We start from the raw sequence: 27,829 nt of genomic DNA, 5'->3' as shown, positions 1-27,829 counted from the left end.
TCGCCCCTGCAGAAGAGCAGGTGGACCGAGGGGGAGCGCTGAGCGATGCGCTGGCGGATGTGCTTCAAGCGCTTCTTGGGAGAGGTGGCCTCGGCCATTCCAGATGGAAGGGCTAAGGAGAGGGAGGACACCCACCGCCGAGTAGGGTAGAGGAGTTATTCTCCTAATAGGATTTGTTTTTCCTGCTATGATTTGGGTGCGTTCACTGTGGTAAATTACTAAAAATAAAATAATTCTACGTGTGTTGCACATGACTGTTAAAACTAGCAAATTCAAGCAAAACAAAAACAAATGATGAGGAAAAAAAAGGCCCACATGCCCACGCACGGACCAGAATCCTTTTAGATAGAAGTCTGCGCTGTGCTGTGCCCCTTCCTGGCTCTGGCACGGCCGGCGTCTTGTGGTGACATGCGTCCTAGAGACTGGCTCTGGGACCACTGAGGGAGGGTCCTGCTGCCAGATGGGTCTCCTGGAGCAGTGAGCAGGTCAGGCCGTCTCGGGCTCGAGTGTAAATTACATGAGTGTTTCCTATGGCAGTGAGTGGGGGTTACAGGGTGTGGGGCAGAGGGAGAAGGTGCACATCAGCTTCCACTTCCTTTGGGGGAGGCTCTGCTCGTTCTGAGAAGCTCTTTTGGTGAAGGCATATTTGAAAACAGATAATAAAGTTTTTTTTAAAGACAGGGTCCAGCTCTGTTGCCCTGGCCAATCTTGGCTCACTGTCTCTGCCTGCCAGGTTCAAGCCATTCTCCTATCTCAGTCTCCTGAGTAGCTGGGACTGTGTGTGCGCCACCGTGCCTGGTTAATTTTTTTATTTTTTGTAGAGATGGAGTTTCGCCCTTTTGCCCAGGTTGGTCTGGAGCTCCTGGGCTCAAGCGATCCACCATGCCTCGGCCTCCCAAAGTGCTGGGATTATAAACTTAATTTTTAGAATTGTGTTTTGTCTCATATAAAATGACTTAACAGTTAATCGTAGGACAGTTTCTAGAATAAAATGTGTCCCTGTTTTACTTTTTCATTCCTTTTAAAACATTCGTCTATTCGAGTTTTCAAAATCTAACAGTGTGGCCAGCGTCTAGCCCAGGTGGTCTCACTGTGTGTTTTACCTGTGGCTTGCAGGTTTCTGTTCTCTGTGAGCAGCCCAGATGGCTGGAGACCCCAGGGGGCCCTCCCCTTCATTCAGAACTTGCAGGACTGTGGGAGTGGATGGCCTGGCTTCTCTTGTGGTTCTCGAATTTGTCTCTGAGGACATTGCATCCTCAGATTCTGTCTCTCACTGGGGTGGCCACCTGGGCCCGCGGTGCCCATGTTCTACTGGCCAGAATTGTGCACCTCCCAGGAGAGGGAGGAGGGCAGCTGTTGCCCTCACCTCATGCCCACCTGCTCGGAACCCATGGGCAAACTCAGAATTGTGGTTCCCGGCCGCGCTGGGGCTCTGAGCAGTCGTCTCGGCGTGGCTGACGGTGGGGTGGGATCCCGGCCGCGCTGGGGCTCTGAGCAGTCGTCTCGGCGTGGCTGACGGTGGGGTGGGATCCCGGCCACGCTGGGGCTCTGAGCGGTCGTCTCGGCGTGGCTGACGGTGGGGTGGGATCCCGGCCACGCTGGGGCTCTGAGCAGTCGTCTCGGCCGTGGCTGACAGTGGGGTGGGATCCCGGCCGCGCTGGGGCTCTGAGCAGTCGTCTCGGCGTGGCTGACGGTGGGGTGGGATCCCGGCCACGCTGGGGCTCTGAGCAGTCGTCTCGGCGTGGCTGACGGTGGGGTGGGATCCCGGCCACGCTGGGGCTCTGAGCAGTCGTCTCGGCGTGGCTGACGGTGGGGTGGGATCCCGGCCACGCTGGGGCTCTGAGCAGTCGTCTCGGCGTGGCTGACGGTGGGGTGGGATCCCGGCCACGCTGGGGCTCTGAGCAGTCGTCTCGGCTGTGGCTGACGGTGGGGTGGGAGGTGGGCTTCCTCAGCCCGCTCGGCTTCTCTCTGGCTGTGGCGGGTGTTGACCCAGTTTGACTCTGACTTTTCACCTTGGCCTAAGGATCCCATGAGAACACAATGTGGAAGGCACAGAGCACAGTCCCTGGCCCTGTTTCTCCCTTCCTGTGCTTCTGGGAGGGACTGAGCATGTGGTGTCAGGACAGCATACTGGGGCCTCTGTGTGGCCTCCCTGGCCTTGTGGCTTCAGGCAAGTGGCTGAACTCCCCTGCCCCTCAGTGATGACATTCATGTATTTGTGAGTGGATGTGAAGATAGGATGGAACGGTGTATCATTCATGTATTCGTGAGTGGATGTGAAGATGGGATGGAACGGTGTATCATTCACGTATTCGTGAGTGGATGTGAAGATAGGATGGAACGGTGTATCATTCACGTATTCGTGAGTGGATGTGAAGATTGGATGGAACGGTGTATCATTCACGTATTCGTGAGTGGATGTGAAGATTGGATGGAACGGTGTATCATTCACGTATTCGTGAGTGGATGTGAAGATTGGATGGAACGGTGTATCATTCACGTATTCGTGAGTGGATGTGAAGATAGGATGGAACGGTGTATCATTCACGTATTCGTGAGTGGATGTGAAGATAGGATGGAACGGTGTATCATTCACGTATTCGTGAGTGGATGTGAAGATAGGATGGAACGGTGTATCATTCACGTATTCGTGAGTGGATGTGAAGATAGGATGGAACGGTGTATCATTCACGTATTCGTGAGTGGATGTGAAGATAGGATGGAACGGTGTATCATTCACGTATTCGTGAGTGGATGTGAAGATTGGATGGAACGGTGTATCATTCACGTATTCGTGAGTGGATGTGAAGATTGGATGGAACGGTGTATCATTCACGTATTCGTGAGTGGATGTGAAGATAGGATGGAACGGTGTATCATTCACGTATTCGTGAGTGGATGTGAAGATAGGATGGAACGGTGTATCATTCACGTATTCGTGAGTGGATGTGAAGATAGGATGGAACGGTGTATCATTCACGTATTCGTGAGTGGATGTGAAGATAGGATGGAACGGTGTATCATTCACGTATTCGTGAGTGGATGTGAAGATTGGATGGAACGGTGTATCATTCACGTATTCGTGAGTGGATGTGAAGATTGGATGGAACGGTGTATCATTCACGTATTCGTGAGTGGATGTGAAGATTGGATGGAACGGTGTATCATTCACGTATTCGTGAGTGGATGTGAAGATTGGATGGAACGGTGTATCATTCACGTATTCGTGAGTGGATGTGAAGATTGAATGGAACGGTGTATCATTCACGTATTCGTGAGTGGATGTGAAGATAGGATGGAACGGTGTATCATTCACGTATTCGTGAGTGGATGTGAAGATTGGATGGAACGGTGTATCATTCACGTATTCGTGAGTGGATGTGAAGATAGGATGGAACGGTGTATCATTCACGTATTCGTGAGTGGATGTGAAGATAGGATGGAACGGTGTATCATTCACGTATTCGTGAGTGGATGTGAAGATTGGATGGAACGGTGTATCATTCACGTATTCGTGAGTGGATGTGAAGATAGGATGGAACGGTGTATCATTCACGTATTCGTGAGTGGATGTGAAGATTGGATGGAACGGTGTATCATTCACGTATTCGTGAGTGGATGTGAAGATTGGATGGAACGGTGTATCATTCACGTATTCGTGAGTGGATGTGAAGATAGGATGGAACGGTGTATCATTCATGTATTAGTGAGTGGATGTGAAGATAGGATGGAACGGTGTATCATTCATGTATTAGTGAGTGGATGTGAAGATAGGATGGAACGGTGTATCATTCATGTATTAGTGAGTGGATGTGAAGATAGGATGGAACGGTGTATCATTCATGTATTAATGAGTGGATGTGAAGATAGGGTGGAACGGTGTATCATTCACGTATTAGTGAGTGGATGTGAAGATAGGATGGAACGGTGTATCATTCACGTATTAGTGAGTGGATGTGAAGATAGGGTGGAACGGTGTATCATTCATGTATTCGTGAGTGGATGTGAAGATTGGATGGAACGGTGTATCATTCATGTATTCGTGAGTGGATGTGAAGATAGGATGGAACGGTGTATCATTCACGTATTCGTGAGTGGATGTGAAGATTGGATGGAACGGTGTATCATTCACGTATTAGTGAGTGGATGTGAAGATAGGGTGGAACGGTGTATCATTCACGTATTAGTGAGTGGATGTGAAGATAGGGTGGAACGGTGTATCATTCACGTATTAGTGAGTGGATGTGAAGATGGGGTGGAACGGTGTATCATTCACGTATTAGTGAGTGGATGTGAAGATAGGGTGGAACGGTGTATCATTCATGTATTAGTGAGTGGATGTGAAGATTGGATGAATAGTAGATGGAACCTGGCCCGCAGCAGGTGCTCAGTGAATGTCAGCTGTTTTTCCCCAGCTCCGTGAGGTCTTCTCGCTCTTAGCACCCCTGGGGTGCCTGGCCCTCACGAAGTGGGTCCTCTGTAAATCGTGGGTGTGTGAAGTTGACAGCGGCCCAGGGAGGCTGTGGGCAGGAGAAGCTTGAATGGTTGCAGATGGAGGTGCTGGTGGTGGAATTGGGAGTGAGATGGGATTTGGAGATTTTCTCTTGCCACCAGCCTTCCTCAGTCCTCTCTTACTTCTGTTCTCAGGGCATGTATGCATGCTTGTCTCTGTGGCTTGTCCAGAGCCTGCCACCTTGGTTGAAAATGGCTCCCGAGGCCATTCTCCCAGTGAAGCACTTGCTGCTTCCACTCAGTGCTGTTCAGCCCCGGGAGCCAGCCAGCGAGAGCGGGGCTATGGGAATTGGCTGTTTGGAGACAGGGTAGGAGTGCTGCAAGCTGAGGGTCTGCGGGGTGGGTGTAGTGGGTTTCCCATCCAAGGCAGCAGCCCAGAAGGGTGGTGGATCGCCTGCTGTGGCCATAGAGAAGCAGAAAGGAGGCTGTGGCAGGGCGGAGGCCCCACCCTGGGAGGTGCAGCTGAGAGGCCCGATGCTGGGGCTTTCTGGAACGGAGGGGACCTCTGATTCTGGGATGCAGGACTGGGGAGCATGGGAGGAAAGGGGACAGTCTCTTGAAGAGGCACCGTGGACCCAGTTTTAGAAATTTCTAAATTGAAATTTCTGTTTTAGAAATTCTGCCTGTAGGTAGAGTGCCTCTGGTCCATGGGCTTCCAAAGCATCTTGCCCAGGTTTTACCACTGCAGTTGCCATAGTCTGTGCAGGGTAAGCGTGGCATGGCTGCCCCAGCGGGAGCTGCCCTCCTGGAGGAGTGGAGCAACTCTCACTTCTCTTTCTGTGGTCACACTGGTCACAGGTTAGGTGCCCACAGCATGCGCCCCATCCTCCCAGGGCCTTGAGTCTGATGGGCACCCATGACAAGCAGCCAGGAGGTGGCTCTCCAGGTGGTTGCTCTCCAGACAATGAGAGGAGGAGCTGGAGGCTTCATGGAGGAGATGATGTTCCAAGGATGAGCAGGGCTTGCCTCAGAGGGAGGGGGAGGGGCAGGAGACGTACAGAAATGCCAGTAGTAAATTCGGAATGTCTCTTCTGATCACGCACTGCATTGGTGACACAGGTGGTGCATACTAATTCCAACTGACCAAGGAACAGAAGCCACCTGAGCAGTGAGCTCAGAGCCCTGCTCCCTTTGATCCCGTTTCTTTCAGGCTGGCTGGGTTCTGACTGGTCAGGATAAGTTGGTCTATTTGGTATCTCAGCAACTAGCCACCTCTAGTATTTAACCTTGTCATTTGATGTACTTTCTTGGTCATTGTGCTTATCCCAATTAGGATTTAATTAGAGCCCCATAATGGGGTTTTAAAAGTGTTTTGGAAACCAAAGGGGTCATGTGATATGATTTTACACAAAACAAAAGCATTTCTGTCATTCAGGAGCCTCATTCAGCCCCCACGTCTCTCTCAGCTTTTCCCTTAAAATGCCTCCTTCCCCCAGCCCGGGCTGCACCTGCCTCTGGCCTGCATAGCTTTCTCAGACGCTCCCCCTCCATGAAGAATGCCTCCCTCCATTCTGTCTGCTGGTCTCACGGACATCTCTTATTTCCAGAGACATAGAGCCTCCTCTGCGAGGCCTTTTCTAGCTCAGCATTTAGCATTGTACGAGGCCTCTCGACTTGTCCCTGGGCCCCCTCCTTGTGTTTATTCACTCAGGTAGCTGTTTGCCTCCCTGGGGTTCAGCACAGCACATGGCCTAGAGGAGTGTTTGTCCAACACCTTTTCTGACAGTCCTGATGCCTCCACGTGCATATTCCTTCCTATTTATAACCAGAAGCTGCCTGAAATTACACACACCACCCCCCCCCGCCAACTTTCAGATAAAAGAAGAAGTTAAAGCTAGAGAAGTTATTTTGAAAAACTCTGTTATGTTAATGGTAGGAATTAAGGGTCACGAAGCCTAGACTCCGATAACTCTCTAGAAAAGCTGCTAGGTGACGAGCATCCATGGCTCTCTAATGGTCCTGCAGTGGAACCAGAGACAGAGCAGCCACCATTCCTTGCTGCGGTTTGGCCTCCAGGATCCTGCAGAAAGAACACCTTCCGAAAGGCTCATTTAACTGTATCACCTGATCGGGGAAAACCAGTTTCCCTCCTAGCTCTGTCTGTGGAAATGAAACCTTGTTGAAATCTGCCAAAGGCTGGAGAGGAAAAGAACAGACGTATTTCTCAGGTCTGCTGTACTTTCCCCTCTGACATTCAGCCTTCTGCACAAACAAATTGGTAAGGAGCACACAATTCAGCAGATAAATGTTGAAACATCGTCTTCTGGATTGGTGGTTTTCTCTTGCCGCCTATTTTCACCTAAGAAGAAACACAGCCTTTTTCAGAAAGTTAATTATTCCATTTTGAAAGCCTGAGGGCGATGGGGGTGTAGTCTGCTTCTAGGTGTACCTGCACTGTTTTGGGGTACTGTGGGCAGCTCCTGGCTGGATTGATTCCCACCTCTGTTGCAGGACAGTGCCCGGCTCATACCGAGTTCATCCTGTGTGTTGAGTGTTGGCGGCGCGACTAACTTAGTGAGTGAGTGAGTGAGGAACTCAGGCCTAGGGGTTTGCTGGCTCCCATTTGGGCTCTGCCGTTTCTGGTTGTTATGAGCCTCCCATTACTGTGCTTGACTTTCACCTCCCAAGTCACCCAGCAAGACCTGTGGCATCTGTCCAAATACTGGTGGTGTTCTCACCGAACCCACACCAGGTCATAACTCTGAAATCTTTGCCAAACGTCCGTCTCCCAGTCCCCATCGTCTCCTCAGCACCTGTGTGTATAAATTCAGGTAGTTGGCACCTGTTCCAGCCTCTCTGTAGGATCCAGGCCCTGCCTTCCTCTCCAGTCTTGTTTCTTGCAGGCACCCCCCATCTCCACCCTCTGGATGGGTGCACCGTGTTAAGCTCTTGCAGTGACGGGCAGATGTTTTATTGCTTCACACTCTGTGCTTCTATTTGTGCTGCTTCCTCTCTAGCTGCAGTGTCCTTGACATATACCTTACTTGGTTAGTTTTAGGTCAGATATTTATTTTACAAAGTCATTTATGTACCTGGTTTTAAAAATGGAGTAGTGTAGGTTGACCATCCATTATCCAAAAATCTAAAATCTGAAATGCTCCAAAGTCTGAAACGTTTTGAGCACTGATTTGACACCACAGGCAGAAAATTCTTCACCCGATCTTATGTGAAATCACATGTGAACTCTTAGGTGCACAACACACAGTTTATCAGTATCCCCAAGGGAAATGAGAGCCTTCCAGCCCCTTCAGCTGTGATGTGTCTTGTCTGCGCACGTCCAGGTTCCCCTGCACAGGCATGTCCACAGGGGGTAATAAGACCACACTTGTGCATTGGATGCACCAAGGGCCGGTTCCCCCTGAAGCCGCCCATGGGCGAGGCCTTTGTGCATTACTCACTGTGGCTTTTTGCTTATTCTTTGTTCTGGGGCGTAAAGATACTATTGAAAATGCCAAGAAAGACCTGTAGATACCCCTGTGGGTAACAATGATAAGAACGAGGAGCACTGATGTTTATCTGTAGCACAGAAAAGTCAGGCTGTTGGAGAAACTGGACCGTGGTGTAAGTGAAACATCTTACAGAAGAGTATGGTGTTGGAATGACCACCCTACGGGACCTGAAGAATCAGAAGGAGAAACCGTTGAAGTTCTGTGCCGAAATTGTTGAATAGAAGTCAATGAAAAATTAAAAACCAGTGCATAAAGCCAAAAAATAAAGAGCTTTTAACATTTTATTTTATTTTATCTATTTTTTGAGACTGAGTCTCACTCTGTCACCCAGGCTGGAGTGCAGTGGCATAATCTTGACTCACTGCAACCTCGTCCTCCTGGGTTCAAGTGATTCTCCTGCTTCAGCCTCCCGAGTAGCTGGGACCACAGGCGTGTGCCACCCTGCTTGGCTAATTTTTGTATTTTAGTAGAGATGGGGTTTCACCATGTTGGGTCAGTTTGGTCTTGAACTCCTGACCTCAAGTGATCGGCCCACCTTGGCCTCCCAAAGTGCTGGGATTACAGGTGTGGGCTACCGTGCATGACCCCAAAAATGAAGATCTTGATTGTGTATTGAGAGAGTGAATCCATCAGCATCACAGTGAACACATCCACTTAACAATACACCTGTCAAGCCGCAAGCAAAGCTCTCTCGCTGTGAACTAAAAGTTAAAGGGAACTGTGACGCTTGTGCAGGCTGGTTGCAGAAATTAAGACTAGATAAGGCATTACATGTTTAAAAGTTTGTGCTGATCACAAAGCGGTGGAGAAATTCCTTAGTTTGCCAAGATCATCTCTAATGAGACGCTGATGCCGGAACAAGTCTGTAGTGCTGATGAACCATCATTGCTTTGGTGTTCTTGCCCCAGAAAGATACTGACGACAGCTGATGAGACAGCCCCTTCAGGAATTCAGGATCCTGGGACAGAATCACTGTGCCGGGATGTGCTAATGCAGCAGGCATGCGGAAGCGTAAACTTGCTGTGATCCGCAAAAGCTTGTATCCTTGCTGTTTTCAAGGAGTGGATTTCTCACCAGTCCTTTATTATGCTAACACAAAGGCATGGATCACCAAGGACATCTTTTCTGATTCATTTCACAAACATTTTGTATCCGTGGCTTGTGCTCATTGCAGGGAGGCTGGACTGGATGATGACTGCAGGATTTGTCATTTCATGACAGCTGTTCTGCTTCTTCTCCAGCTGAAATTCTCAACAATAGTAATGTTTATGCCATGTATTTCCCCCGAGATGTGACTTTATTAATTCAGCCACGTGACCAAGTATCTGTAGATCAATGAAGAATCGATATCCAAACACTTTCTCAGGCAGCATGTCAGTGGCAGTGAACAGAGGCGGCGTGGGTTTGGAAGGTTGTCCAAAGGAGTTTAGCACGAAGGATGCTGTATCTGCTGCTGCCAGCGCTTGGAACACAGTGACAAAACAAACAGCTGTGCATGCCTGACACAGCCTCTGGGCTGTGACTGTGTGTTCAGTGATGATGATGAACAAAGTGGTGACTTTGAAGGATTCTGCGTGTCAAGCGAGACAAAAGTGATGTCTGACCTCCTTATGTACACCTTCAAGGTTCATCAGAAAGCTGGAAGAAGTGGATATCAAAGAAGTCCTCAACGTGGATAAATGAGGTACCAGTTGTTAACCATTGGAAGAAGTGGATATCAAAGAAGTCCTCAACGTGGATAAATGAGGTACCAGTTGTTAACCATTGGAAGAAGTGGATATCAAGGAAGTCCTCAGCATCGATAAATGAGGTACCAGTTGTTAACCATCAGTAGATGTTGAAAGAGCAAAAATGTTTTTGTTTTGTTTTGTTTTTTTTTTTTTTGAGACGGAGTCTCGCTGTGTCGCCGGGGCTGGAGCGCAGTGGCCAGATCTCAGCTCACTGCAAGCTCCGCCTCCCGGGTTTACGCCATTCTCCTGCCTCAGCCTCCTGTGTAGTTGGGACTACAGGCGCCCGCCACCTCGCCCGGCTAGTTTTTTTTGTATTTTTTAGTAGAGACGGGGTTTCACCGTGTTCGCCAGGATGGTCTCGATCTCCTGACCTCGTGATCCGCCCGTCTCGGCCTCCCAAAGTGCTGGGATTACAGGCTTGAGCCACCGCGCCCGGCCGCAAAAATGTTTTTGAGTCGAGGTAACTGTGATGATAGTGACGATGAAAACGATGACATTCACACTGTAGAAAAAGCACCTACAGATGACATGGCGAAAATGTGCGACAGGCTTACTGAAGGGCTAGGGCAGCATGTGTTCACAGCAGAGCGAGAAATCACATCAATTTACAAAATCAAAGAGACACTTAAAAGACAAAAACTGTCGCTAATGAACAGATGACTCCAGAGGAAACATTTAAAAAACCCACCGGGCAGAATGCCTTCTCATCCCTAGAGCACTCACTTCCCGGTCCCTCAACTACTTCTGATGTTTCTTCTCACTGAGAAAAGCAAAAAACCCGCAGTGTCCAGGAACCTTTTAATGGAAACCCAGTACCGTAGATGGAGACTGGAAGCCGCCATTGTTTGTTGCCGCTGTTGCTTCGCAGTGGACGCGGGTGTTTTGGGGAGGCTGCCGTGCCACTTAGCTACTCTGAACAGTTTTTTTCACTGTATTAATGGTAGGTCATATTTTTTATTGTTAAGTACTTATGTGGGAATAAGTGTAAGAAAATGATTGCTTATTGGTAGCGTGTAAATTTAGAGTCAGGAATGATGGTGATGCCAGACAACCACAGATTGCCCTCACGGGTGACTGAGATAGTGACACCTTGGCTTTTAGGTGGTTCGGTATACACACATTTTGTTTCACGGGCAAAATTATTTTAAAAATGTATGAAATCACCTTGAGGCTATATGTGTAAGGTATATATGAACCATAAATGAATTTTGTGTTTAGATTTAGGTCTCATCCCCAAGATACCTCATTATATATATGCACATATTCCAAAATCTGGAAAAAACCCAGAATTTGAACACTTGGGATCCCAAGCTTTTTGGATAAGGGAGACTCAACAGGCAATATAAGATTTGTACTGGAAAGGGTAGTCCCCCGTCCCCACCCTTCCTCATCCCTGCCTTCCGTCTCTGAGACGAGGCTGTGATTGTACCTCTTGGCTGTTGCTGCTGGTACTGGTCTTGGTATTTCTAAATACTGTGGTAATTTTGCAGATTTTTACAGTTTAGCCGTATTTATTAACTTTCTACTCTGAAGCAGAGGGTTTAACTCTCTTACGATGCTTCTTCCTCTTCTCCTTCCCCATTCTCTCAGTTTCATTTTTGGTGACATTGGGATTCATTGTTTGTGATGTGATAACTCTAACTCTGGTTCGTGACTGAGTACCTGTCACGTATAACTTGTTTTATCCTAGAGTTGTTCATTTGCGGGGTGAGGTAGGGGGAGCTCACTGTGTGGGTGGGAGTAGGTGGGCTTGCTCCTGTGTTCTGCTCCAACACAGCCCTTTCTAGGGGTTCTTTGTCCTCAGTTGGCCGCTCCCTGTTGTCGTCCCCTTGTCAGGCTGTTATCCGTGCTGCTGTGCCGCCTCCCACTACTGTGTCTGCTGTCCATCTTTCAGATTTCTGCTGACATTTCTTGTCTGCCTCCTTTACACCCTTGTCCTTGTTTATGACATTGTTCCTTTACTGCCCTGTTGGTGAGAATTAGGGGAAGTAGAGATAAATCTGTGCTTTGCTTGGCTTCAAGATGGCTCTCCAGTAGCAGCTCATGGAGAATCTTTCCTGATGTCCCCTTCTTCAGAGAAGAGACCACCCCTCTGGTGACTCACTGTACCTTGCATTCCTTTCTCTCATAGTCCTGGTGAACAGTGATTTCACTGGATAGGTTTCTTCTTGCTATTTGACAGTGAGCCCCTTGAGGGAAGGAACTGGGTTTAATCACTCCCTTGGAGGCTAGTTCAGGGCCTGGTCTGTGGTGAGTGTTGATTGGCACCTGCCAATGGGATGGATTAATGTGTGGGTGGACTCGGCCTGGGGAGCATCTCAGTGGCTTTGCCCAGAGGCAGCTTACACAGGGGGCGTGCTCAGCAAGTGCTGGCCACATGGAGTTGATCTGTGAGGCTCCCCTGCGTGTGGCTTTAGGTACAGCACATATGCATATTTTTGTAGACCCTCCTTATGCTGGTGACACTCAGCTTTTAGTCTAGAACCACATGTAAGCCTAAGTGCAGTGCACATGCATTTCTTACTATTGTTCAGTGTTTCTCCCAGATTTTATTATTACAAAAGGTTTTAAGAATCATAATTAAAAGCAGTTAATAAGAAATGAATCTTAAAGAAGTTTAAATGATGGGTTGATTTTTCTGTTATTCTTGGCTTTTCAGAAAAAAAGGTGCTTATAATTAGGAGTTCTTTGCATATACCATTTTGTGACAGATTTCTGGTTCAGTCTCAGATGTGATATTTTACATCCAATTAGAATGAATGAGTCCCGATTGCTTTATGGGTTGGGTTCACAGAGTGTGCTGAATAACTGCATCTGTCAGCATAACAGAAGCGTGCTCTTGCATTTGTATATTATGTCACAGTTCACAAATGTTTCCCCATGTATTGTCTCTTTGTTCTTTGTAAAAATTATGTGACTTAATCAAGGCAGGTGTTTTTATTTGTCCTGTGTTTCAGTGGAGGAAACTGAAGCTCGACAGATAAAGGGGACTGTCCAGAGCCTCCAGATAGTTGTTGGCCAAGCTGGTCCTTGAACCAGGTGCACTGAACCCACAACCAGTGTTTGTTACTCTACGCTCCGCTCTCTCTCTGCTCTCTTTAGAGTTAGCGCTTGGTAATTTCCTATTGAGAAGTAAAGCTTTCACAGTGCAGATGAGCATTGAAATTGTGATTTTGGTGGTATTTTCCTGAAAATATTCCAAAGTTTCAGTTCTCAGAAAGGAAATCCACTGTTGTAGGAGAAATGGTATTTATTTCTCATTCGCTTAATCTCATTCATTTTCTACCTATGTAAGTATTTCTTACATTTTAGTTTTCTGTCTCAGAGCACTTATGATTTTACTGCTTGACTGTATGAAACTATAGAGACAGAAAGCTGAAAGGAAACCCGTGTTAGTCTGTTGCATATTGCTCTAACAGAATAGCACAGACTGGATAATCTATAAGGAACAGAAATTCCGTCTCTCCCAGTTTTGGAGGCTGGGAGGTCTCGCATCAAGGCTCCAGCATCTGGTGAAGGCTTGCATGTCATCACATGGTCGAAGGCAAAGGGCAAAACGGGACAAAATCTATATCCTCACGTGACAGAAGAGCAGAAGAGGGCAAATCTACTTTTGGGAGCCCTTTTATAATGACCTTAATGCAGTCATGAGGCTGGATTACTCATGACCTAAACACTTTCCCACAAGGCCACCTCCTAACACTGTTGCACCGGGGATTCACCAGGGATTAACTTTCCAACACATGAATTTTTGGAGGGACAAAAACATTCAAACCATAACAAAAGCCAGACGCACATGTTTTAAACATAAAGACAAGCAGTTGAAATAAAAGAGTAGAAAAAGATATGTCATGCAAACTCTAATCACAAGAAAACGAATTTGCTTATAATTACATCAGGAAAAGTAGACCTCAAGACAAAGAGTTGTATTAGAGACAAAGAGGGATGTTTCATGATGATGAAAGGATCAATTCATTAAGTAGAGAGATGAATCCTAAATGTGTATGCGCCAGCTTTACAATGCATGAAGCAAACATTGACAGCAATAAAGAGAGAAATAAACAAGTTTACAATCCTAGGCAGAAAATTTAACAGCCCTCTGTGAGTAATTAAAACAGCAGGTAAATTAAAATGTTAGTAAAAGTATGGAAGATTAGAATAACATTATCAACCAGTGGGATCTAATTGATTTATAAAATACCACATCTGCTAACTGATAATGTTAATCCTTTTCAAGGATGTGGCGCATTCACCAAGTAGATTATATGCTGGCCCCAAAAAGTTGACAGTAAATATCAAAGGGTTAAAATACCACCAAGTTCATCTGATCAAGTGCTTTAAATTAAAAATCCGTAACAACAAGATACACAGAAAATCCTCAGATAGAAATTTACCTGCATACTTCTAAACAACCTATGGGTCAAATAAGTCATAAGGAAATTTTGAACTGAATGATAATGACAACAAGTGTCAAAATTTGTGTGATGCACCTAAAACAGTGCCTGGAGGAAAATTTATACTTTTAAATGCCTATATTAGAAAAGAATAAAGGTTTCAAATTAATATTCAAAGCTCTCATTTTAAGAAACTGGAAGAACAACAATAACCAAGTAAAAGAAGAGAAACAATCTAAATAAGGGTGAAAAATAAACTGAAAAATGGATAAACAAGAAAAGAATCACTGAAATATAAAGTTTTTTTGAAGAGACCCTTGAAAAACCTCTAGTTAGACTAATGAACAGAAAAAAAGAGAAAAAACAAATTACCAATATGAGAAATGAAAGAGGGGACATCACTACAGATCCTACACACATTAAAAAGCTAATAAGGGAATGTTATTTACAATTTTATGCCAATAAATTCATGAAATGGAGATATTTCTAGAAAGACACAACTTAAACTAATGCAGGAAGAAATGGAGACCTTTATTATCCTTATATTGATTAAAAACATTAAATTTGTTATACAAGAGCCTTCATGCAAGGAAAACATCAGGACCAGATGGCTTTGCTGGTGAACTCTATCAAACATTTAAAGAAGAAATAATAGCAATCCTCCAGGAGCGCTTTCAGAAAAGAAAGGAGGAGTAAACACTTCTCATTTTTTTAAGGTAACATAATCCTGATATCAAAATTTTAACAAAGACATTATAAGAAAAGGGAACCTGGGACCAATATTTATGATGAATATAGACAAAAAATTCTTTAAAAACATATTAGCAAATTGACTTTTGCCTTAACCTATGAAAGAGTAACTGCCAAAGGAATTGCACTTCTGTTATCAACAGCTAGAAAACTGGACCAGATATGTGAAACAATTGTTTTCAGATACTGGGCAACAGGCAGTGCAGGGCTGTGACCCTGTGAGATAGGACATAAGTAAGGTGACCTGTATAAGGACTCAATTTGCAATTGAATGCAGCTGCCAAGCAGCAGCATAAGTGGGGGAACCCAAACGAACCAAGCAGCTTTGCTGAGTTGAGGAATTAGGAAAGAGTTTTGAGGAGGCTGAAACAGAAATCATATGGAGCAGAGTGTTGGAGAGGAGGGAATTGTACAGGGAGAGAACCCCAGATGTCTGCAAAGTCCCGTCAAGTCCTTGGCTGAGTATTGATCTGCCCAGGAGTGGGGTGGAATTCTATGAGCTGGGGAAAGTCACCAGAAAGCAGTGAGTTGAATAATCCCAAGAGCCGTGGGAATAGAGTGCTGGAGAGACAGCACCTGCAGGAACCTGGCGAATGAGCCACGTGAACCTGGAAGACACCATTCGTGTCCCTCCAGCCCTCTGTATTGACTAGGATGAGATCACGCCAGCTGACAAAGGAAGTTTTTACAAGATCCGGTTCTAGTATCACAGTGGCAATAAACTGATACCTGGGATATCTGGCATTCAGTAAAAAAGTAACTGGTATGCAATGGAATGGAAAAATATGACCCGTAATCAGAAAAAATATTAGTAATTAGAAACAGACTCATGGATCAATAATAACATTTTGAACAACCCAATAAAATATGGGTAAAGGTCCCAGCACTTTGGGAGGCCGAGACGGGCGGATCACGAGGTCAGGAGATCGAGACCATCCTGGCTAACACGGTGAAACCCCGTCTCTACTAAAAAGTACAAAAAACTAGCCGGGCGAGGTGGCGAGTGCCTGTAGTCCCAGCTACTCGGGAGGCTGAGCCAGGAGAATGGCGTAAACCCGGGAGGCGGAGCTTGCAGTGAGCAGAGATCCGGGCACCGCACTCCAGCCTGGGTGTCAGAGCGAGACTCCGTCTCAAAAAAAAAAAAAAAAAAAAAAAAAAAAAATGGGTAAAGGATTTCAACATACACCTCACAGAAAGTATACAGATGGCCACAGTAAACACATGAAAATCTCTTCAGTGCTCAGCATCATTAATCTTCATAAAATTGCTCTATGAAATCACAATCAGATACCATTTAACACTTACTAGAATGGCTAAAATAAAAAGACTGACAACACTAAATTTTGGCGAAGATGTGGAACAATTCAAATGTTCATACGTTGCTGGTGAGAAGTGTAAAATGGTGCAATCACTTTAAAGAACCTTATGGCAGATTTATTTTAATTAATTATTTATTTTTAAGTTCAGGGATACATGTGCAGGATGTACAGGTTTGTTACATAGGTAAAATGTGTCGTGGGGTTTGTTGTATAGATTCTTTCATCATCCAGGTATTAGGCCCAGTATCCATTAGTTACTTTTCCTGATCCTCTCCCTCCTCCCATCCTCCGCCCTCCAGTAGGCCCCACAACATGTGGTATTTGGTTTTCTGTTCCTGCTTTAGTTTGGTAAGGATAATGGCCTCCAGTTCCATCCATGTCCCTGCAAAGGACATAGTCTTGTTCCTTTTTTTTTTTTTTTTCTTCCGAGACAGAGTCTTACTCTGTCACCCAGGCTGGAGTGCAGTGGCACGATCTCAGCTCACTGCAAGCTCCACCCCCTGGGTTCACACCATTCTGCCACCTCAGCGTCCTGAGTAGCTGGGACTACAGGTGCCCACCACCACGCCCGGCTAATTTTTTTTTTTTCGTTTTGTTTTTTGTTTTTGTATTTTTTGTAGAGTTGGGGTTTCACCATGTTAGCCAGGTTGGTCTTGATCTCCTGAACTCATGATCCGCCTGCCTCGGCCTCCCAAAGTGCTGGGATTACAGGCGTGAGCCACCATGCCTGGCCAATCTTGTTCCTTTTTATGGCTGCATAGTATTCCATGGTGTATATGTATCACATTTTCTTTATGGAGTCTATCATTGGTGGGCATTTAGGTTGATGTCATGTCTTTGATATTGTGAATAGTGCTGCAATGAACATAGGTGCGCATGTGTCTTTGTAATAGAATGATTTGTATTATTTTGGGTATATACCCAGTAATAAGATTGCTGGGTCAAATGGTATTTCTGTCTCTAGGTCTTTGAGGAATTGCTACACTGTCTTCCATGATGATTGATCTAATTTACACTCCCATCAACAGTGTAAAGGTGTTTCTTTTTCTCCATAACCTCACCACCATTAGTAATCACGATTCTGACTGATACGAGATGGTATCTCATTGTGGTTTTGATTTGCATTTCTCTAATGATCAGTGATGTTGAGCATTTTTTCATGTTTCTTTGGCTACAAGTATGTCTTTTTCTTTTTTTATTGAGACAGAGTCTCACTTTGCACCCAGGCTGGAGTGAGTGGTGCAATCTCGGCTCACTGCGACCTGCACCTCTTGGGTTCAAGTGATTCTCCTGCCTTAGCCTCCCAAGTAGCTGGGATTACAGGTGCCTGCCACCATGCCTGGCTAATTTTTCTATTTTTAGTAGAGATGGGATTTCACTATGTTGCCCAGGCTGGTCTCGAACTACTTACCTCAAATGATCTGCCCGCCTTGGCCTCCCAAAGTGCTGGGATTACAGATATGAGCCACTGCGCCTGGCCTTTTGAAAAGTGTCTGTTCATGTCCTTTTCCCCCTTTTTAATGGAGTTGTTTTTTGCTTGTAAATTTAAGTTCCTTATAGATGCTGGATATCAGACCTTTGTCAGATGTATAGATTGCAGAAAGGCAGTTTTTAAATAAAGGGAGATGTACATCTGCCCTGTGATCTGGCAGTTCCACTCCTTCACACCTGCCTGGGAGAAATGGAGACACACACCCACTAAACATACATCCGCAAGAGTGTTCGTCGCAGCCTATTCATGGTAAAAATCACCCGGCAGTTCCGCTCCTTCGCACCTGCCGGGGAGAAATGGAGACATACAACCCACAAAACATACATCCACAAGAATGTTCATTGCAGCCTATTCATGGTAAAAATCAGTAACTAACACAGAAGTCTATGAATGGGTGAATGTGTAAACAAGTTGTGGTATATTCTTAGAATACTTTTACTGCTTGTAAAGAATGAACTACTGATGCTGGCAACATGTGTGACTCTTACACATTCTGAGCAAAAGAAATAGGACACAAAGGATATATACTGTCTGTACCGTTTATCTGAATTGCAAGAACAGGCAAGTCCAGTGTGTGGTGATAGATATCAGAAGGCAGTTAACTTGGAGTGGGGGCCAAGAACGACTAGAAAAGAGCAATAGACATGTTCTGTGTCCTGTCTGAGGGCAGCAATACTTTTTTTTTTTTTTTGAGGCAGACTCTCACTCTGTCACCCAGACTGCAATGCTGTGGCGTGATCTCGGCTCACTGCAGCCTCCGCCTCCCAGGTTCAAGTGATTCTCCTGTCTTAGCCTCCTGAGTCGCTGGGACTACAGGTGCCAGCCGCCATGCTTGGCTCATTTTTGTATTTTTAGTAGAGATGGGGTTTCACCATGTTGACCAGGCTAGTCTCGAACTCCTGACCTCAGGTGATCTACCCGCCTTGGCCTCCCAAAGTGCTGGGATTACAGGTGTGAGCCACTGCGCCTGGCCTAGCAATATGTTTATTATATGTAAATTATACTTTGATTTCAAAATATCACACCCCGCAACAAGCAAATCACTAAAGGGGAGGAAGAAAGGATGGAGCATTCTGTCCGGCAGTTAACTGGAGACAGACAAAAGCCAGGTGGTGGAGTCTGACCTTCAGGAATGCATACATTACTCCTAGGAGACAAGGCGGGTGCTCATGACACCCCCTGTCATTGGCGCTCACGGAAGAGGGAAGTGAGTGAGGACTGTAGCTGTCAGGAAGGGCATCTTAGACGTGGCAGGTCTTGCGATGGGCCCTGAGAGCTGCATGGAATTTGACCAATCGGAGATTAAAGTGGCCATGTCACACAAACTTTGTAGTTCTGTAGAAACCCCGGGGGGCGTACGGTGGAAAGTAAGTCTTCTGGCATCCTTGACTCCGTCCTGGAACCCCTCCCCAGGTGCTGCCTGTGCTTTCAGATTCTCCTATGTGCTACAGAAATCATCATTGTATCTACGGACTGTTTTCATTGTTCCCTTTTTACTTTATCATTTAGATAAACTTCATGTCCACACAAAAAGACAGACATTCTTTTCTACGGCAACAGTGTATTCCAGTGCATGGATCGTCTCCCTATTCATGGGCATTTTAAAACACGGCATCACTCAAATGAACAGCCTTGTGCATAGCCTTTGCATTCCTTTGCAAATCTCTCTGTAGAACAGGTTTCTTAAAAGTTGCTGCCCAAGGCCGGGAGCGGTGGCTCACGCCTGTCATTCCAGCACTTTGGGAGGCTAAGGTGGGCGAATCACCTGAGGTCAGGAGTTCAAGATCAACCTGGTCAATATGGCCAAACCCCGTCTCTACTAAAAATGCAAAAATTAGCTGGGCACAGTGGCACTTGCCTGTAATCCCAGCTACTCGGGAGTCTGAGGCAGGAGAATTGCTTGACCCCGGGAGGCGGAGGTTGAGGTGAGCCGAGATTGCACCACTATGCTCTAGCCTGAGGGACAGAGCGAGATTCCATCTCAAAACAAACAAACAAACAAACAAACAAAAAGAACAAAAAAACCTTGCTGCTTAAAGGTTATATACTTTTGAAATTTGACCAACAAAAAATCTATGCCAACGTACGCTTTTACCAAACTGTGAGAGAGTGGCTGTTTACCCAAAGTCTTATCAGTATTGCGCATTATCATTCATTAAAAATGTTATCCAGCTTATTTTTGACAGATTTCTTGTTTTAATTTGTTGTTTGATCACTATTGAGGTGATGTGTCTTTTCTTTTTTTTAAAAGACAGGGTTTCACTCTGTTGCCCAAGCTGGGGTGCAGTGCAGTGATCATGGCTCACTATAGCCCCAATCTCCCGGGCTCCACTGATTCTCCCACCTCAGCCTCCTGAGTAGGTGGGACTAGATGTGCACACCATCATGCCTGGCTAATTTTTTTTTTCTTTTTGTAGAGACTGGGTTTTGCCATGTTACCCAGGCTGGTCTCAAACTCCCGGGCTCAAGTGATCCGCCCGCCTCAGCCTCCGAAAGTGCTGGGATTGCAGACGTGAGCTGCTGTGCCCAGCCTGAGGTCATATGTCTTTTACACAATATGTTTACTAGCCATTTGCATTTCCTCTTCTGTGTATTTTCCAGTTTTCGTGGGCTGTTCATTGTCCTACTTTACTGTGTGCTCTTTGTATATTAGTGATGCTAACCTTTTTATATATGTTGCATGTATTTTTCAGTCTGTTATTTGTTGGTTGCATATCAAAAGTCCTTCACTATACAGTCATTTCCAATCTTTTATATAGTTAATTTGTTAATACTTTTATTTATACTTTCTGAGATTTATGTCTTGCTTAGGAAGTCCCTTCCCCCACCAGGATAGTTTTTCCTAGTGTTTTCACTCTTTCCTTGACACACTGACACACACTCATCCGCCCACCTGTTTAGATCTGTAAGCATCTGGAATTGTGTATGGTAAGATACATGGTCGAATTTCCAGATACCATGTTGTATGACCATCGTTGGTTGACTGCCCCCTGATTTGAAATGCTATTTTTTTTTTTTTTTTTTTTTTTTTTGTGACGGAGTCTCGCTCTGTCTCCCAGGCTGGAGTGCAGTGGCGCGATCTTGGCTCACTGCAAGCTCCGCCTCCCAGGTTTACGCCATTCTCCTGCCTCAGCCTCCCGAGTAGCTGGGACTACAGGCGCCCGCCACCTCGCCCGGCTAGTTTTTTGTGTTTTTTAGTAGAGATGGGGTTTCACCGGGTTAGCCAGGATGGTCTCCATCTCCTGACCTGGTGATCCGCCCGTTTCAGCCTCCCAAAGTGCTGGGATTACAGGCTTGAGCCACCGCGCCCAGCTGAAATGCTATTTTTATCATAACTAAGTGCTCATAAATACATAAGCTTGATTTTGAACCATTCATTCTGTGTCCTTGATTTCTTTGTCTTAGTATGTCTTTTTCAACCCTATTGTCTTAATTCCTGTAGCTTCATTATATGTTTTTCTTATCAGTTAATGTGAGTTTCTTCACATTATTCCTTTTGGGAATTTTATTGGCTCTTCTTATGCCAATCAAGTTCCAGGTGAACTTAGGGTCAACATACCAAGTTTCAGAACACATAAGTATATCCCATTGGAATTTTGATTGGGTTTGCATTGAACTTGACGATTTCTAAAGTGACACCTGACAGCATTATAATTTTGAGTCTTAGATCCATGTATTCTATTTAGTCTGTTGTTTGAGTCTTCTTGCTTTCAGCTCCCAAATATCTCCTTGGTCATTGCTTTACTTTCACTGCCATCATCACCCCTACACTGGGCTTGTGAAGTAGTCCATTGAGTGGTCTCCTTATGACCACTCTTGGCCCCCCAGTCTCTTCTCCAGGATAATCCAGGCTTTGCATTAGCTGTTCCCTGGGCTTTGACTACTCCCCTGCTGGCCTCACTCTTCACTCAGTTCATTTCCCCTCATTCTTAGATCTTATCCCCATTGTCATTTCCTCAAGGAAACCTCCCTGACCTTCCTAACAAGGTACAATTCCCCATTTACGGTTTCAGGGCACCCTTTGCCTCTTCATCTGAGCACTCAGGGTAGCTGTAAGTTTACTTTGCTCTTCCTTGGAATGGGAGGCGAACTCTGTAAGCACAGGTGAACTCTCTAGGCATAGTTAAGCTCTGTAAGCACAGGTGAGCTCTGTAAGCACAGGTGCGCTCTCTTAAGCACAGGGCGGATCTGGAAGCCCAGGGGACTCTTAAGCCCAGGCAGGCTGTCCAGCACAGGGGTCTGTGTAGGCACGGGGACTGTGTTTGGTGTTGCTCACATTTGTAATTCCCCTCCTCCCCCTGGCCCAGAGGAAGAGCTTCGTAAATGCAGGCTGGTGTCAGTGAGCTTGGTGTTTCCTCCTATTTATGTAAGTGTTCAAGTGAAGACTTGTAGTTTTCTTCATGAGGTCTTGTACAGTTCTTGTTAAGTTTATGCCATGTTATTTTCTTTTTGCTGGCAGAGAAGGGCTATGGATTTTTGAATGTTCCTGTATTTGGCCATCTTGCTTATCTCAGAGCTCTGTTTCCTGCCATTCTCTCGGTTCTGCCTCTCTCTCTGTTGGCGTCATTCCTCAGGCTGGTTGGGTGCGGATGGTTGCAGCAGTTCCGACCCCCACATCTGACGCTGGTAGCTTTCAGAGGAAGAGGAGTGGGTTGCCTCCAGGAACTTCCCAAGAACCCGGCGGAGTGTTCTCAGAAGCCCTCAGCTGTCTGTGCTCAGTGGCTTAAGTAGGGGCCTAGGCCCATTGCTGACTCAGCCATTGGTGAGGTGTGGCCTAGCTCGGCAGGGCTCCAGCCAGGCCCACCTGTGGGTTCAGCTGCCTCTGGGCTGAGTCCCCACCCACAGGGCTGCTGCAGGGAGGTGTGAATACTTCGCAAAGCTGGGATTCTGCTAGAAAGATGCACCAAACACCTCTGAGGATGGTCTTGTGGCTTCCCTGTCAACCCCATTCAGCATTGTCGGTAAAGCTACAAGATTTCCCGACGTTGAACCGTCCCTCCTTCATTCTTTACGTGTATTATTCTTTGACTATCCTGCTGCCGTGCTTTGATCTCCTAAGGTTTTACTTTGGATCTTTTTGTCTGTATTCGGAAGTGAGATTTGTCTGTGCTACAAAAGTCTTTCTAAGAATGGAAGGGACGTAGTGGAAAGACCCTGGTATTGAAGGTTGCTTAGCTCCTGTGTGACCTTGGTCAAGTCACTTAACCTCTCTGAGACTATTTCTTTCATATACAATAGCGATCACAGCCCTAAGTAACACAAGCTTGTTTTGAGGATCAAATGAGGTAAGACGTATGAAAGCTCTCTTTTAACACCAAAGCTTGAGCAGAGTTAGAGCCTTGTCTCATTATGTAGATTCAGGATTTTTGAATTTTTGTGAATTTCTTCCAGTGAGGAGAGAGGTTCAGAGAACGTTAACAAATAAGTTTCCTCTCAGCTTTTCCTCATAAACCATAATCAGAAAACCAGAGTTATGCTGAGGGAGAGGCACTGGGAACATGGTTGGTAAACATTACATTATTGGTGTTCAGATATGAGGTTCCTGCTTTTCATAATATCCTTAGGGTACTGGGGAAGATTTGATATTTTCTGAGATTGCTGTAAAATGCAAGTTATTGCTGCGACTGTCGCCCAATTATTCTGTACTTATTTTACTTAGACTTTAGTAATTGGAAAAAGATTAGATGTCAGGACTTTGTATTTTGTTGATTACATTAGCAAAGTCTTCTCTTTAATCATTTCTTTTATTCCTGTTATTAATCATTAGCTCCAAGCTGTTAGGAGAAGAACCTAATGGTAGATTCCTAACTTAAAGGAAAGAAATAATTACTTGAGTTTCCGTGGGATTGGGCAAGTGTTGCTATACCTAGACATTGAAATAGATTCTCCCGCCCTTCAGGGCATGGGAATGAGACACTCAAGGAGACGCAGAAGGTCGATGGAATGCGGGGCCCACATCCTTACCCCTCTGCCTCGATGCTTGTCCTTCCCTGCCCTTGGAGGTGCTGGACCTTGCTCCAGGACCCCTCTGCCTCTGGCCAGCCCCTCCCATCTCGTGATTTTTTCTACTTGTAGGTATTTGTAAAGCCTCATTGACTTGTGTTAGACTACCTTGAAGACTTTGTCTGTGTAGAATATGGCCACTTCCTTAATTAATGGTGTATAAAGACAAACTTATCTCCATGAAACGATTTCTTTCAAAACCAGTAGTGAGAAAAAACCATATCATATAGGTATGCTTAAATAGTAAATGGAAAGTGAGATGGATGAAAGAAAGGAAAACCAATTAACATGATCAGGTTGGGGTAAAAGCCTTCAGGAGAGAGAGGGAGGTGGGAGGGAGAGAGAGAAGGAGGTGGGAGGGAGAGAGAGAAGGAGGTGGGAGGGAGAGAGAGAGAAGGAGGTGGGAGGAAGAGAGAGAGAGGAGGTGGGAGGGAGAGAGAGAGAGGAGGTGGGAGGGAGAGAGAGAGAGAAGGAGGTGGGAGGGAGAGAGAGAGAGAAGGAGGTGGGAGGGAGAGAGAGAGAGAAGGAGGTGGGAGGGAGAGAGAGAGAGAGGAGGTGGGAGGGAGAGAGAGAGAGAGGAGGTGGGAGGGAGAGAGAAGGAGGTGGGAGGCAGAGAGAGAGAAGGAGGTGGGAGGCAGAGAGAGAGGAGGAGGTGGGAGTGAAGGAGGCTGGTGTTCTCTGGACTTCCCTGGTTGAAGGAGGGAAGGGGTCATGGGGCCTCACCTGTCCCATGGTAGCTGCAGGGACACTGGGGATGCCTTTTGCAGACATGTACTCGGATTCTGTTGTAAACAGGTAACCTGGAGCTTGGTTTGAGTGGAATGGTCACTTACCTTCTCTGAGATAGTGAAATCAGTCGGTATCTGAAATGTTGATCATTTAGTTTAATTTGTTGATGGGGCTCATTGCCTCCTAATAAAACAGGTGGAATGTGTTAAAGCACTGGGGAGGTTTGCTACCCTTTTGTAAATCTTATTTCTCTTTGTCTCTTTTTTCGTCAACAGAGGAATTACGGAAGTTGAGCTGGTCCGGAATCCCTAAGCCAGTGCGTCCAATGACGTGGAAGCTCCTCTCAGTAAGTCCCACCGCCCCGCCCATCAGCGCCTCCTTCCTGTGCACAGGGACTGCGGGCGTCTGGCCTGAGTAGGGCCTGACAGCCACTGCCCACGGGTTTGCCCTGGCTTTGGGTTGCAGTGATAAAGGCCTTTGCTATGGCTAAACTGACATTTTCCATTCTTTGCTTAATTTTAAGCTTGGTTTGACAGGACTGGCAGAAAACAAGGATAGATCATAATTACGACAATGGTATTTTTTCCTCGGATTTTATTATTAGAAAATCTTTGTATGTTCCAGCCTGTGATATAGAAAGGTTTCAGCATAGATGCTTATTTCAACTCTGAGGAGTTGCAACAGGGAAATATGTTTTCAGTTTGTTTGAGATATGCTGAAAACAAGGACATGTGTTTGACCAAGTTTTTTTTTTTTTTTTGTAAGTATTAGTAGTGTTGTTAGGAAAAGAAAAAAGTGGATGAGAGAAGCGGTTTGTGTTTCTTGGGTGGAGTGTGGCGTTCCGGCTGCCTCAGCTCTAGCGCTGAGCTGCCTGTCTGGAGCGCTTTGGGAAAGGTTGGGGTAGGCGGTGGTGACCATCAGCACGCCCTCGTACTCTTAGCTCGGGCTTACCATTGCAAGTGAGTTTGGCCCTGCCGACCATTTCAGAACTGGTTATAGACAGTTTTCTTCTCTTTTCCTTTTTCATTATTTTTGGAGCTAAGTCAATAGTGTGCTCTAAGTGTTTACTCTAAATTGGGTCTGACTTTTAGTATTTAAAAGACTCTTCCTGGCTAATGAGTCTTAATAAATTTGCAACTTAGTACCTCGTAATCCTAAATGCAGATGCGGCTCCGAACAGTGAATATTTATTGATTAAATATTCCTTGCAATTAAAATTAGACTTGCTGCGATTGCTTACGTTTTGGTTTTGTGCTTTTATATTTTAACCTAGTTTTCCAGTTTATATCCAGTTTTCTAAATGTCCCCTCAGATAGGTTGCAAACTTCTCAGGTTAGTTTGTAGGAAGTTTTGATGAAAATACCGAACTGCAGTTTTCTGTTTGTTAAGGATGTGCCGTGTCTAGGTGGAAAGTCTCACGTGAGTTATTTTGTACTGTTCTTTCTCTTCTAGTTCTCAGCCTCCGCGGGTTATGGTTCCACTTCCCTAATGTGTGTAGCATAGGGGCTGACGTGGAAATGGACACTCTGGTTTCAGGGGACAGAGGAGCAGAGAGGGAGGTGACAGACAGCCCCACTTTGCTGGTTGTGGACAGGAGGGCAGGTGGGTGTAGGCGGAGTCTGAGCCAGGAATCCTGGCGAGGCAAGCGAGAGTGTGAACCCAGGAAATCTGAGACGGTCTCAGTTGATTTAGAAAGTTTGTCTTGCCAAGGTTGAGGGCGCACTGGTGACACAGCCTCAGGAGGTCCTGGCAACACATGCCCAAGGTGGTCAGGGCACAGCTTGGTTTTATACACTTAGGGAGACATGAGACATTGATCAAAACATGTAAAAAGTGGCCAGGGAGCTTCCAGGTCACAGATAGGTGATCCACGAATGCTTACATTCTTTTGAGTTTCTTTTTTTTTTTTTTTTTGTGAGACGGAGTCTCGCTCTGTCGCCCAGGCTGGAGTGCAGTGGCGGGATCTCGGCTCACTGCAAGCTCCGCCTCCCGGGTTCACGCCATTCTCCTGCCTCAGCCTCCCGAGTAGCTGGGACTACAGGCGCCGCCCCCTCGCCCGGCTAGTTTTTTGTATTTTTTAGTAGAGACGGGATTTCACCGTGTTAGCCAGGATGGTCTTGATCTCCTGACCTCGTGATCCGCCCGTCTCGGCCTCCCAAAGTGCTGGGATTACAGGCTTGAGCCACCGCGCCCAGCCGGCTCTTTTGAGTTTCTGATGAACCTTTCGAAAGGAAGCCAGTCAGATGTGCGTCTGTCTCAGTGAACAGAGGAGTGACTTTGAATAGAATGGGAGGCAGGTTTGCCCTGAGCGGTTGCCAGCTTGAGTTTTTTAGTGATGTTGGGGGCCCAAGTATTTTCCTTTCATAAGAGAAAGCCTGAGCATTCTCAGGGCTTTGTCATATGAAAGGAAAGACACATGCAGTCCTTTAACCATCGTTCCTTGCAGGGTCCTTTGCTTGGGAGATGGAGATGAATTAGACACTAGCCTGCCATTAGGAGGAGGTCGGGTGCTGCAGACTTGTGGTGGGACGGTGGTGGTGGAGGCCGGGACTACATACTGTAGGTTGGACAGGACACAAGTATGAACCAGGGGGTGGAGGAGTACCACAGCATGGGGGCAGTTTAGTGCTGAGGGTCAGCTTCTGCTAGGAGGGGACTTCACACCTGGGATCTGCCAGGCCATGGCAGGTGGGGAAGGAGGGGAGGGTGTGGAGACTTGCAGTCACAAGGCACAGGGGTGAACATGGTCGTTCTTGGCCCTCTCTGGGCTTGGATTGACAGATGAGTAGAAAATGAATGTTAGGTCAGGGAGCAAAGCTTGTCCTTGCAAGTGCAGGGTGCTAAGAAGGGTTCATGAGGATGCCAGGTAAGTCTTCTTGGGGAAGGTGGCATCTTACGTGACATCTCAAAAGGGATGTTAGTGTTCTCTCTGCTAGTGGGAAGTGGGGAGGCCATAAGAGCTGGGGCACACAGTCGGGGTGGGACAAGCAGGAACATAGGCTGGGGTAGAGGGGCCCAAGAGGAGGCCAGGTGACAGGCGCCCTACTGCCCTCCCTATCGCCCCATTGCTTGGGTTTTATCCTGAAGGATTTAAGTGGGGAGTAGTGAGCCTGTGTTTCTGGAAGAGAAAAGCCTTGAAAGAGCCATTGGTTGGTTCATTCATTCATCCTTTCTATTCATCCATCCTATTCATCCATTCCATTCATCCATTGCATTCATCCATTCATTCATCCATTAGCATTTATTGAGCACTTTGTGTTTTAGGCACTGTGTCGGGTGCTGGGAAATAGCAGGCAGGGAAGAAGACCAAGTTGTCCCCCTGGGACCTGCAGAACAGACCGTGGATGGTCTGTCTTTTTCTCTTACCCTCTCCAGCCCCAAGAGACCTAGGCCACATGGAGACAGAGCCCGTTCTCTCAGGATCTTATTCCCATGCTCCCAGTGCACTGCT

General features: G+C 46.3%; 1 protein-coding gene across 13 annotated transcripts in view; it reads left to right on the top strand.

Moving 5' to 3' along the window:
* TBC1D22A (TBC1 domain family member 22A) overlaps positions 1-27,829 on the top strand; it is a 414,723-nt gene that overhangs the window by 97,209 nt on the left and 289,685 nt on the right. For all 13 annotated transcript variants that reach the window (XR_012418607.1, XR_012418608.1, XR_012418606.1 and 10 more), the window contains one exon: positions 24,654-24,724. Coding sequence is in view for 10 of the 13 variants with exons in the window: in XM_065521728.2 (XP_065377800.1) it covers positions 24,654-24,724 (71 nt within the window). In the remaining 3 variants the exon portion in view is untranslated. The remainder of the gene's footprint in view (positions 1-24,653; positions 24,725-27,829) is intronic.

The sequence above is a fragment of the Macaca fascicularis genome, chromosome 10 (genome assembly GCF_037993035.2).
Source record: "Macaca fascicularis isolate 582-1 chromosome 10, T2T-MFA8v1.1".
Lineage (NCBI taxonomy): Eukaryota > Metazoa > Chordata > Mammalia > Primates > Cercopithecidae > Macaca > Macaca fascicularis.
This window is presented reverse-complemented; position numbering and strand designations above follow the sequence as displayed.